The 12,095-nt window shown below is 49.2% G+C and overlaps 1 protein-coding gene across 1 annotated transcript in view; it reads right to left on the bottom strand.

Annotated features, from left to right (window-relative positions):
- Positions 1-7,701, bottom strand: part of NSG2 (neuronal vesicle trafficking associated 2) — a 29,629-nt gene extending 21,928 nt beyond the window's left edge. The window contains exons 1-2 of the mRNA XM_041397688.1: positions 7,630-7,701; positions 6,753-6,903 (exon numbers count right to left, since the gene is read on the bottom strand). Of these exons, the coding sequence (XP_041253622.1) occupies positions 6,753-6,881 (129 nt within the window). The 5' untranslated portion in view covers positions 6,882-6,903; positions 7,630-7,701. The remainder of the gene's footprint in view (positions 1-6,752; positions 6,904-7,629) is intronic.
- Between the last annotated feature and the right edge of the window lie 4,394 nt (positions 7,702-12,095).

The raw sequence follows: 12,095 nt of genomic DNA, 5'->3' as shown, positions 1-12,095 counted from the left end.
CCCACCCGTTTCCAGGAGGATTAATCAGCCTGACTGTAAAATGAAGCTCAGCTTCCTTCCTTTCCACATCTTTCTCCATTCCTTGCAGAAACAAGGGGAAATACCAATTTCTCGCTGGCACCAATGTCGTGGTTTCCTTTGCCTCTGTTACCCAACAAAGCATCAGCAGCTGAGGAGGACCTCAGGGTGCAGCAGGGGCCAGGTGACAGCAAAAGGTGCCCCCAGCCTAAAGCTGGCACTAAACCTGCTGGGACTGGGGCAGGTTCCCCCCTCGTGTGCTCCAAGCCAAGCAATGGCCAGAATCCACCACCTGCACACACAATTCTCCAGCTTAATCCTCACCCAGAGCCAGCTCCAAAGAGCAAATGAGATGTGCACATTGCCAGCAGCAGCTGAAGTTCAAATACTTAGCACTAAAAGAATAGAGGAAAAGAGATGGGAAAATCATGTTTCAGGGCTTAAAACAATCTCTGGCCTTGCAGGCTTAGGATGAAACATTGATAGGCATGAGCAGCTCCCCGCAGCATCTCCTGTACCTCCTCCTGACTGTTGCCCTGGCTACTGCCAGAAACTGGATAAAGTGGACAAATCTCAGATTACCTGGCAATCCCCATGCTGCAAATTCCCAGATTTTTAGGGAATTAGGTATTTAAAGCTTGCTGAAATGGTTATGGCTATGTCCCATCCTATAGGAATGGCAGCTATGCTTCCAAACCTATAGCTCAGCAGGCAGACTTCCCAAAGGCTGATATTAAAATTGGCATTTGGGATGGAGGTAATGGCATCCTGGTCATTATTTGAATACATAAAGTGCCTGAAATATCAAGCAGCAAACAAAGTCAAAAAGGAAAAATTTTAATACAATGATGCATTGGATCAAATCCATAGTCCCTGGAGAAAGCCAGGGTCAGTACTCTGCTATTTTTTTACCTTGTATCAGCTCATCTAATGGGTGTTGTGCTGGAAATGAGTTTCACAGAGGGTAGTAGGAAAAAAGTGCTCTCCTGACTCAGTGCCAGGAGGATATTCCAGGCATGAGGAACATCGCAAAAGGACAAAGACAGCAAATGTAATCAGCCCTGGCATCACCAGTGAAAGGCAGCACAGAATGCAAAGGCTGCACTGGGAGCTGAAAGCAGCTGAGAAGGGCAAGGCACAGCCCCAAGAACAAAAGTGGCTTGGAATTTATTCAGCCACATCTCCCTACAAATCTCTGCGTGCCCATAACCACCATGAACCCACAGGAGGTGGGGTGAGAAAAACTGATTTCAGTAGGTTCATCCAGGAGAGGGTTTAGCAAAGCAGACAAAAGAATCAATCACAAACTGGCCAGGCTGAATTAGCAGAGCTCCACTGATTTCCCTTCAGCTGCCCTGATTTACAGCAGCCAAGATTCCTGCCCAGTTCTCCTTTCCAGACCAGTAAGGAACTGGTATGTGGGGTTCACTTAACGGTCTTGCTGAAATCACTTCAGCAGTGGGCTTTCATGGTAGAAAAAGAACAGGCTCAGCCAAGCCTCCATGGCCCAAGAGCCATTCCCTGAGTCCATTCCTGCTGTTTCTGCAGGATGCAGCTCCAGGAATTGCAGTGCAGACATAGCTGGGCTTAAGAGAGGTAATGGAGCTCACAAACCCAGGCAGCTTTAAAGCCCCTAATTCAGGCACTGATGGCAGAGCAGTTAAGGAGGGAGATTTCTGCCGAAGCTACACAAATCCTGGGATGTTCAGAGTGAAGCTCTGCAGCAGCAGCACATTCTCTGGGTGATGGGAGGCTGCTGGAAGCTGCTCCAGGTCCATGTGAGCATCCTGTGAGCAGCCCTAGTGGAGGGGATGGTGTGTGAGAGGAAGGCCAGCACAGAGTGACATCCAAACAGGAGCAGGGCTGTCCAAAATGTGCAAACATCAAGGAGGTTCCCCAAATGCTGCTCTGCTCGAGTGGGATGCTGCAAGGATTTATTACAGCCTAATGAGCAGGGGTGGTGCTCAGTTCCAACACACATCCAGAGGACAAAGGAATTTGCACAGTGCAGGAGGGGGACGAGAAAAGGCTCAGACTTTGTGGGAATGAGGCAGAGTATCCCAAGTGGAGAGAAAAAAGGACGGTGAAAGGCAAGACAGCCCATTCCTTTTTATTTGTTATTCCCTTTCTTTGTTTTATCCTTATTTTTCCCTTTGCATCCTCCTCCTCCCTCTTCCTCCCTGCCTCATCACTATCCCAGCCCCATCCCACCAGCCGAGGAGCAGGAGCTGCCTGCCCCCGGCTCCTCCAGAGCTCCCGCAGCTTCCCAGGAATGCTCAGCCTGGAATGCTGAGCTGCCTGCAGCCCCAGCACGAGCAGCAGCTCCCCAAAAGCAGCCCCGCGCTGCCCTGGCAGCTTGTGCCTTCAGGCTGCACAGAGGGCAGGCTGACACCGCTACCCAGGACTGAGCTCCAAGCTGTCCCCGAGGTACAGGAGCACTCATCCAGCTGCTCTGAATTATTCCTGCTCAGCTGGCCGGGACCAAACGTTATTTTCTGTTAAACCAACAGGGACAGGCTGTGAACACCAGGGACCCCCCTGATCTCCAGGAACGCTGTGTAAATGAATGGCCTCAGCCACTCAGAGAGGGATGTGGCCAGGGGCAGGAGCACAGGGTGGGAAAAGCATTTGAAGAGAGCTGTTACATTTTTTTTTTTGGTTGTTGTTGTTTTCCTGGGCTTGTGACAGGAATTTGCCACTAGAGAAATTAATTCTCGAGCCTCCTGATGCATTCAAAATAAAGAACAATGGACCACATGATAAGCCTTCTGCAGCCTTCACCACAAAAGAGGTGCCGCATGTTTTTTACAGCCTGACAAGAGCTTTCATGCACTTTTGTATTATGTAAAATTAGGATTTTACTGCCAGAGCAGAGGTATTTCCTGATGGATTAAACTGAAGTGAGCCAAGAGACCAAAGGGTCCCCAGTTGTTGGTTTCATTTCACATTTCAGTGAACAGAATAGTCCTTGAAAAGCTGCACATCTTTCAGCATTATCACTGCCAGGATACAATCACAGCTCAAGCTGTTTGTCTATGCCTTGGAAAACAAGGTAACAGCTCCTCTTTTTCCCTTTGGTCCTAAAAGATAAAAGACTTCTGTTTGTTTTTTGGGTTTTTTTGGTTTTATTCTTTTTTTTTTGAATCAGATGAAATGAAATTCAGAGACATAAAAAGCCTGGTCAAGGGCTTGTCATTGTTGATGGGGCTATCATTGCTGTTACATGGATGGATCTCACCAAAAAGGCCATGCAAAAATGATTTAGGAGCACCTGACTTTGCCTTCTGCTCCAGCAAGGGAACAGGGGACAAGGGAAATGCTTGAAGGTTGTCAATAAATATAAATGCACAGCAGGCTTAGCACCTTAGGGCGACAATTCCTGTCCTGGGTCTGTTTGTCTTCCTGCAGCCACACAAGTGCTGACAGAAGAATGAGAATGCTGATGCTGCAGGAGGAGCAGGAGGGGACATCCTCCTTCGGTGGGAGAAGGAAAAAGACATTCCAGTGGCCTGCAATTTTAAAAAAGAAAGGTTGCCAAACTGAAGCCTCCTGAAATCCTGCCTGCATTTTTCCAACAGCAGCAAGGTGGGAGTCAGAGGGAGCTGCTAAGCTCTCAGTGCTTTGGAGAACAAGCCTGTTAGGAAAGCACCCCCAAAAGGACAGACAGGAAATTTAAGCACACCATTAAGAGTTTTCCTTTCTCACCCCCCATATGATTTCTTCAAGGAACTATCTCAAAAGAGCTGGACTTCAGGCTTTACATCACATCAGTAAAAGCCTCATTTTTATATTCTATCTCCGTATTCTTCCTGTGACAGAGGAACCAGACATAAAAAACACTTGGCAAGAGATGATGGAAGCTCTGGTGAAACACCTACATAGGTTAATGCTGAGAGTCACTTTGAGTGACTCTTAAAAGTGATTCAGCTACAAAAACGTCCTTAAAATAAAGAAAAAAAAATCAGGAATTCAAGGCCCTTGAACCACAATTTTCAGTCTGTAGATTCCACAGGCGTTGTGGGGTGCTTTTAACAAAAAATAGGTTTGATGTTCTTCAACTTGCATGCAGGTATCTAAGACTCAACTGAAAGAAAAAGCCTGTAAAGGAACAGAACTTGCAAACACACACCAGGTGAAGGTGTCATTGTAAGAAGAGCAGCTGAGCTGCCCAGCACAAGCCTTGTACACTCTTGGATCACTATCCAAAGCTGTTACTACTCCTCCTCTAGACAGAGCCCTGAGCTGCACCCAAACCTCCCTGCCCTGGTTTTTAACGCCCCCTGGATTGCCCTGACCCCAGGGTTAGATGCAGGTCAAAAGCTCAGTTTCCTAAATGAAAATCTCTTCTGACAGCGAAGAGAAGCCCAGAAAGGGGAATACTTAGCAAGGTTGGATTTTTTTTTTTTTAGGCTTCAGTTACAGGGGCTGCCAGGACAATGCACGCTGTCCGTGGAGTGCCGAGGATGCGATGCAGGAGCTGGCCGGCAGCATTGCCTGCCTGTGGATCGCAGGAGAGCCCCGAGGCTGGAGAGCCCCGCGGAGCTGTCCCTCACAGCCGACACCGGAGCTGTCCCTCACAGCCAACACCAGAGCTGTCCCTCACCCGCGACACCGGAGCTCGTCGGGCTCTGCTGGCTCCTGCAGCATCCCCTGCACCAGGCACAGGAAGCCTCATGATCTCATTCTCTCGGGCTAAAAATCAACTGCTCGGGGAGAAAAGTCAATTTTAGGTGTTTTCTTAACCCAGCCTCCTAACAGCAAGGCAAGTCCAAACAAGAATATACCCTGAAAGACTTGAAATCCATGTCCACTCCTCCTCAAGGGGACAGCCTGCCTGAATTCAGCACCAGCTTTGGTTTCTCAAGAACAAAGCTGCAATTTGCCCCTCTCATGTAACCTCCGCCCAAGCTTTTCACCTGAGGCTCAGCTCCTTATCTGCAGCTCTTTAAACAGCCCCTCTGCCCCAGGGTGAAATCACCCCACCAGAACCCCTTCTACAGAGAGCAAAGGAAACAGGTCGTGAATTATTTTGCTTTTATCATAAATAACCTCTCCTCCTGGTGAAGGGATTTCCAGCCCGTTAACTGCGGGCCTGCACGGAGGAGATGAACCACAGCCTGCAGAAATCAATAGCTCTGACTCTAATGAGCTCTGAATCACGCTCAGCACGCCCGGAGATACATCCCACACTTCCAGCAAAGAAAAATATGGATGTTGGTAGATGCATTGGCAGTAATATATGCTAATGAAGGTAATGTAACCTAACGACACGTGAATTATTGATGTGGGCATGTTTAAACAGAAAAATCAGCAAGGAATCACACCACACCGATCCAAGCCAGTGTTTGCTCACCAACAGGCAACTGGAACACACTCCTTACCACTCGATCAGCTTGGAAAGATCTTTGTTGGGTAATCCATGTCTCACCTGCTCCACAAGTCTTTAAATTCCACATTGCCATGTGACACTGGGTGATCTCAACGAGCCCTTTGTGTTGGCATCAAAGGAGCGACTTTTACACACCTACGGTTCCCCTAAACTTTTCAGACATTTATAACAAATCATATTGCTTTGCCCGAATTATTTTGCTTAATCTTATTTATCAGAGTCACAGATAAGGGCTGACTTAGCCTCTGTTTCACAGCAATTTATAGAAGTCTAACTCTCGTGAATGAAGCCAAGTTGCTCCTGATTGCCATGAGAATGGAACCAGTTCCTTTGTCTGGCACAGCTCTGGTTCCCAGGATGTCAAGGCAGTTGACTCAGCTCTATCCTAAAATAAACACGGTTTGTCTACCTAGAGAGGTTTATCACATCCATCACCATGTTCTCCTAATGTATTTAGGGAAAATTCATTTTGTACCACGGTAAAAGCAGGATATATGTTCAATAACCATCAGTGTTAATTTTGCTGTTATTCCATTATCCTGCGAGATCTAATCATTCTGTCTGTACTTTGGGGTGGGCTGGCTCCACCTCTGTGGTATCTGGGAACTACATTGCAGACAGGCTTTGTTTTGGTGAGGGCTGTTGGGGAATACGGATTTTTACAGTCTCATCTTGTCCTCACCAGGTTATACTGATATGCATCATCCCCACAGGGATGTAGACAAAAGATTTCCTAGTTCACCCAGCAGCCAAAAAATCCCAACACAACCTGCAGCCAATCGCACATTCCTGGGAGTTTAGTGCTGCATTCAGGTGTGAGAGACTTGAGAGGGCAGGGGAGAACAATGTCCCCTGCCGGGGCCAAACGAGTCCCTGGGCTGTTCCCCACTCTCCCCAGAGAAATCAGCATCCTCAGTGCCCAAATCAGCTTTGCAAAGCCACAGAGAAGAAAACGGAGCTTAACTGAGATAATTAAAACAGCTGCTTATTTCGGCAGAGTTATCACATTACCGCCTCTCAAAGCAGGCCATTAATCTGACTGATAATAACATATTGCACACTGCTCCTCAGTTTTCCCAGCTCTTATAAGAGAAACACACCAAGCTTTTTTTTTTTTCTAGTTGTATTTAGGAATATTTGGGGTTCTTTTTTTGAGGAGGGAGGGCATCGGGGGACTGCTGCGTGCTTATCTGCCATGTTAAAACAGATAAACACACAGTGAGAGATAACCCCTGTTTATTTATTGAATAAATGTGTCACAATTCCCATCCCCAGAGCCCAGTGACAGCCAAGGGGCACGTCCGTGTGCGCAACCATGCAGGAGCACATTCTGATTTTGTTTTACCTTTTCCGGAGCCGGGAACTGCAGGTGATTTACTTCCAAAGGCGTGATCAAAGGAACTGTCTGAAAACCATCTTCGTTGGATGGTTGTTTGTTGTTCTTGTCGTTCAAATTACTCCCCAGCTTCACCATCCTTGCACCCGGCTTTCCAGACCTGAAATCGGGGGAGACGAGCAATGTCAGCGGGGCAGGGGGAAGGGGACAATTCCTGCCTTGCCCTGCTCGCTTTGGGTTCAGGCGTCGGTGCCTGGGTTTCAGGGAATGTCACTTCACTACGCCAAAGCGTTTGCCTTACACAGACACGCTCTAAACCCCAAAAACACCCTCTAAACGCCACAAACACCCTCTAAACCCTACAAAAAAAAGCCTTTAAATCCCACAAACAGCCTCTAAACCCCACAAACAGCCTTTAAATCCCACAAACAGCCTTTAAAACCCTCGCTGTCAGCCCAAACGCGGCGGATCCCAAAGCGCCGGGAGAGCCACCGGTACTGGTGGGAATGCCACCAACACAACTGCGAAAACGCCACAAACAACCGGGAATGACACCAGCACCAGCGGGAATGTCACCAGCACTACCGGGAATATCACCAGTGCTGGCAGGAGAGCCACCAGCACCAGCGGGAATGTCACCAGCATCACCGGGAGCGCCACCCGCACCGCCACCACCGCGGACACGCAGCGGGACACGCGGACACGGCGCGTCTCCCACTGACCCCAGGAGGGTTTTTGTTACCCCTCTCCCATTTTTGCAGCCCCCTGGAGGGTTCAGAACCCCCTCCCCTGCACATCCCAGAGCGCTCGGGGGTCCCCCCCTTCCCAGCTCCCCGGGAGCCGGCGTTCAGGGCGGGGGTTCTGCGGGCACGGCTGCGTTACTTACTGCCAAGCAGGCGGCGAGAGGCGGCGGCGGGGCCGGTGTGGAGCCCGCGGTGTCCGCGGGGGGAGCGGTGCTGAAGGGACAGCGCTGCGCTCGCTGCGGCTCCGCCGGTGACTGAGGCGGGCGGGGCGGCGGCTCCTTCCCCCCCCCCACACGGCCCCCCCCGCCCTCAGCGCCGCCGCGGCCCCCGCGCCCCCTGGCGGCCGCGCCGCGCGCCGCGGGCACAGCGCCCCCTGCAGGCCGCGCGCGGCTGAGGGAGCGGCCGTGTCGCCGTGGCCGGGGAGGGGACATCGCCGCCCGCGACACTTCCACGGCACTGCCCGGGCACGGACAGCACCGCGGAGGTGATCTGGGCGGATTCACGGGGACAGGAGTCTGTTGTCAGCGGCTGGCCCTCGGTGGTGCTGAGCGCTGTGTCCCTCACGGTGGGACTGTGTCCCGTGGTGTGTGGGTGTCACACAATGGCATGGGATTGTGGAATGGTTTGGGTTGGAAGGGACCTTAAAGATCACCTGGTTCCCCCTCTGCCATGGCAGGGACACCTTCCACTATCCCAGGTTGCTCTGAGCCCCATCCAACCTGGCCCTGGACATTCCCAGGGATCCAGGGGCAGCCACAGCTGCTCTGGGCACCCTGTGCCAGGGCCTGCCCACCCTCACGGGGAACTATTCCTTCCCAATATCTGAACCTAAATTTCCCCTCTTTCAGTGCGAAGCCATTCTCCCTTGTCCTGTCACTCCAGTTCCTCATGCAGAATCCCTCTCCTGCTTCCTTGCAGCCCCTTCAGACACTGGAAGGTGCTGTGGAGTCTGCACACAACCAGGCTGAACGTCCCTAATTTTCTCACCTTGTCCCCTTAGGGAAGGTTTCCCAATCCCTTTTTCAGCCTCCTGGCCCTCAGGCACTCTCCTCAGTGCCTACTCAACACCTGACAGGAGGTTGGAGCCGGCTGGGGGTCAGTCACTTCTCCCAGCCAACAAGGAGAAGAGGAAACAGCCTCAGGTTGCACCAAGACAGGTTTAGATGGGATGTTAGGAAGAATTTCTTCACTGAAAGGTTGGCCAAGGAGAGGCTGCTCAGGGCAGGGGTGGAATCACCATCCCTGGAGGTGTTCAAAAACCATTTGACGTGGCATTTACAGTTTAACAGTGGACCTGGCAATGCTGGATTGATGGTTGGACTCAATGATCTTGGAGGTCTTTTCCAGCTTTAGGGAATTGTGTGATTCTCAAATACTGGGATGGCAGGACAGCACCACAGCCACCATCTCCTGCAGCGGGAGGCTGAGCACTCCTCTTGGAGACACAGGATACTTTGGGATGACTTCAGCCTGATTTGTTTATAAATTTAGAATTTGCCTCCAGAGCTCGCAACTTGGCATTTTTCACGAGACCTAAATATACTCCTTGAAGGCGTGAACTGTTTCCATAATAAAGCCTTTTGGAATTGACTTGTGAAAACTCATTTAAAGCTGTATTTTGGCAGAGTGAGGGGAAGTGCTGGCTGCAGTGGTGGAGCTTGTTCACAGTATAGAGGGAAGAGCTGAGAGGATGGGAGTAGAGAAGGGCAGCTAAAACTACCTGCTACTAACATCACCTTACACGGCCCATTAAAGATCCTGTTTCCAACCGTTTCACCAGTTTTTCATGCTTGGGTTGGAATTTTCTCTATCACATTTCTGGATCAGGCTAAACTTCTACAATAAATTTCACCCAAGAGGTTTTTTTTCTGGGTTTAAGAATAAAGTTGTGCCACAGATACAACTTAACCTTGAACAACTTCTCTTGTAGTGTTACAGATTTTTGGCAGGTAGTTTTTTGATGTTCTCAGAATAACTGGAGGAAAAAAAAATCAATCACATCAGAAGATTTGGGGAGTTCACATTCAGGAAATTCAGGAACAATTTCTTAAGCAGGGATCCCCTTAGATCTGATCCATCAGAGGTGTGTTCAGCTCAAGACTGAACAAGATTTCCACTGAAATTACAACTCCAGGCTGCTGCAGAGCAGATCAGGGAGAGATGCCTACTAAGAAAGCTGGCAGGCTGCATCCCACAGATAGGGAGAGTGTAGGATTTAGGCTCTGTAGATCTGAGGAAACACATAAAAAACCCATTCACTAAGGATTATTTATTAAATAATACCAGAATTCAGCCATCCGTGCCCACCTGGATAGGATCTGTGCAGAGATGCAGTAAGTTACACACCCTGCAAAGTCCCTTTCTCATGTCCCTCTGCTGGTTTGGCCCAGGATGATCATGAGGACCTTCAAAATGTGAAGGCTGTAAGAAACCCAAGAGCACACACGTTTCAAGTGATGTCAGAAGCCTCGTCCCAGAGCTTTTGGTGCTCCTTGTGCCCAGGGCTGGAGGGAGCCCTGGAGCCCGGGCAGTGCCCAAGGCAGGGACAGCAAGGGCAGGAGGCTCAGGGCTGTTTCCAGTTGGGTTCTGAATAACTCTCGTGGGTGGAGACACAAATGCTCTGGGAAACCTGTTCCAGTGTTTAGTCACCCTTACAGTAAAGTGGATTTTCTCATGTTTAAATGAAATTTCCTGTGTTTCAGTCTGGGCCCTTTGTCCCTTTTGCTGTCACTGGGCACAGCTGAGAAGAGGCTTCTCCAGCCTGAGCAATCCCAGCTCCATCAGCCTCTCCCAGAGGGGCAGATGCTCCAAGTAAGACAGTGCAATTACAGCAACTCTCCCCAAATTCCAGTATATGACATTATAGGATCTGAAGTGATTTCACCATCCACAGAGATTAACAGATCTATACCTACCTCCCACTGAACATATGGATTTGAGCTACTCTAGCTCCTCTGTCAGCAAAATGGCTGATTTTAATGGAGGCAATAGGAAATATTATTAAATAATGCAAAGGAAACATTGCATTGCAACTCCATGAAAATGGCATTGGGGTTTTCTACCTTTATCTGGTAATTACCAACTTGAGGGCTCTGTTGAAATGCAAAGTGATGTCTTTCATAGCTTTCAAATGCATCCTGTGATCTAAAAGCCAAATAATTTTCATCCACATCAACACTGGCAATGAATATCCTGCTTAGCCAAAAAATTACAGTAATGACACCTAAGCTGGTGCCCTGACTTCAGAGAGGTCTTAAGCAACACTTCACAAACACAGTGATGTGAAATCTCCAGAGTCACCTGTGCAAACCCATGGAAACTGGAGTTGCATCATGAAAAAATAAGATTGCAGATAAGGTTACCTGCTTGTTCCACACCTCTACTCAGTTGAACTCACAGAATTTAATATATTAACTTTTTTTGGTTAAGCCTGAATACTCTCCATGGTTACAAACCTAAGGGACAACGAGAGGAATCCCCTTCCTTCTTGTGCATTGCTCCCACTGTAAAACACCTTTCCTGTAGCTGCAAATCTCCTGATAACTAAAACCAGAGCTCAGCTCTGCTGGAGATATTCCATGTGACCCAGAGAACCCAGCTCAGCATGGCCAGCACTCCAGCACTGGCACCAGGAACCACTCTTCCCCCAAAAGCCTTCTACTTCTGAGTGCCAGCAGCAAGAAGCTGTGAAAAATGAACAGATGCTGCTTGTACCTTTTGACTTTTCAGGGTGGAAGCACATTTCAAGCAACCTTTTTCACTGGCACCATCTGAGAATATTGGCAGTGTGGTGGAGGGAGATGAGCAGAGAGATCTCCAAAGCCTCCCTTGGAATTACATCCAGTAAATTCCATTTCCTCCACAAGACTGAACCAGCCCTGGGACTAGTTCAGGTCAGTGTGACCCATTTCAGTTTGAAAATACTTCTTTGCAAAACCCCTCTCTCAGAAACAAACAAACAAACAAACAAAGACACTACCAGGAGTAAATTTACTTAGCAGGATGCTTCATGGCAGAAATAGATGTCTGAAGTTGCCAGCAAGATGCTAAAAGTGAACATTCTGTAGGGACAACATTAAAGCAAGCCCAAGTGAGTATGAGAAATCAGAGTAACACACAGATTTTCTTACAGAGCCAATTCAGAGCCTGACATTTCCGCCCACACAGCACAGCTCAGTGACAGGCAATAAGACACGGCAGCAATATGAGCAACAGGAGACTCCAGAGGAATAAACAATATATTTCTTCTGTCAACAAAAATATATGGCTCTCTTTATTCCTTTCCTAAGTCTCCCACAATTATTAATGCTCTGGCTTTGTGGGTTTGTGTGGCAGGGGGGCTGCAGGGGTGGCTTCTGTGAGAAGCTGCTGGAAGCACACAGAGCTGGTCCAAGGGGTGGTCCAAGGGAGTAACACCTCTGGAAAACAGATTTAAGAATGGGGGGCAGAACTGCACAGCTGCAGGCAGGAGAGAGGAGGGAGGAAGTGTGAAAGGAACAGCTCTGCAGAGCCAGGATGAGGGGAAGGAGATGCTCCAGGTGCCAGAGCTGAGATTCCCCTGACGCCCAAGGTGGAGCTCAAGTGAGGCTGAGCCCAGGAAGAAAGGAGG

The sequence above is a fragment of the Onychostruthus taczanowskii genome, unplaced genomic scaffold (assembly GCF_017590055.1).
Source record: "Onychostruthus taczanowskii isolate IOZ18803 unplaced genomic scaffold, ASM1759005v1 scaffold14, whole genome shotgun sequence".
In the NCBI taxonomy this organism is placed as follows: domain Eukaryota; kingdom Metazoa; phylum Chordata; class Aves; order Passeriformes; family Passeridae; genus Onychostruthus; species Onychostruthus taczanowskii.
The sequence above is the reverse complement of the archived record's forward strand: the minus strand, read 5'-3'. Positions and strand labels throughout refer to the sequence as shown.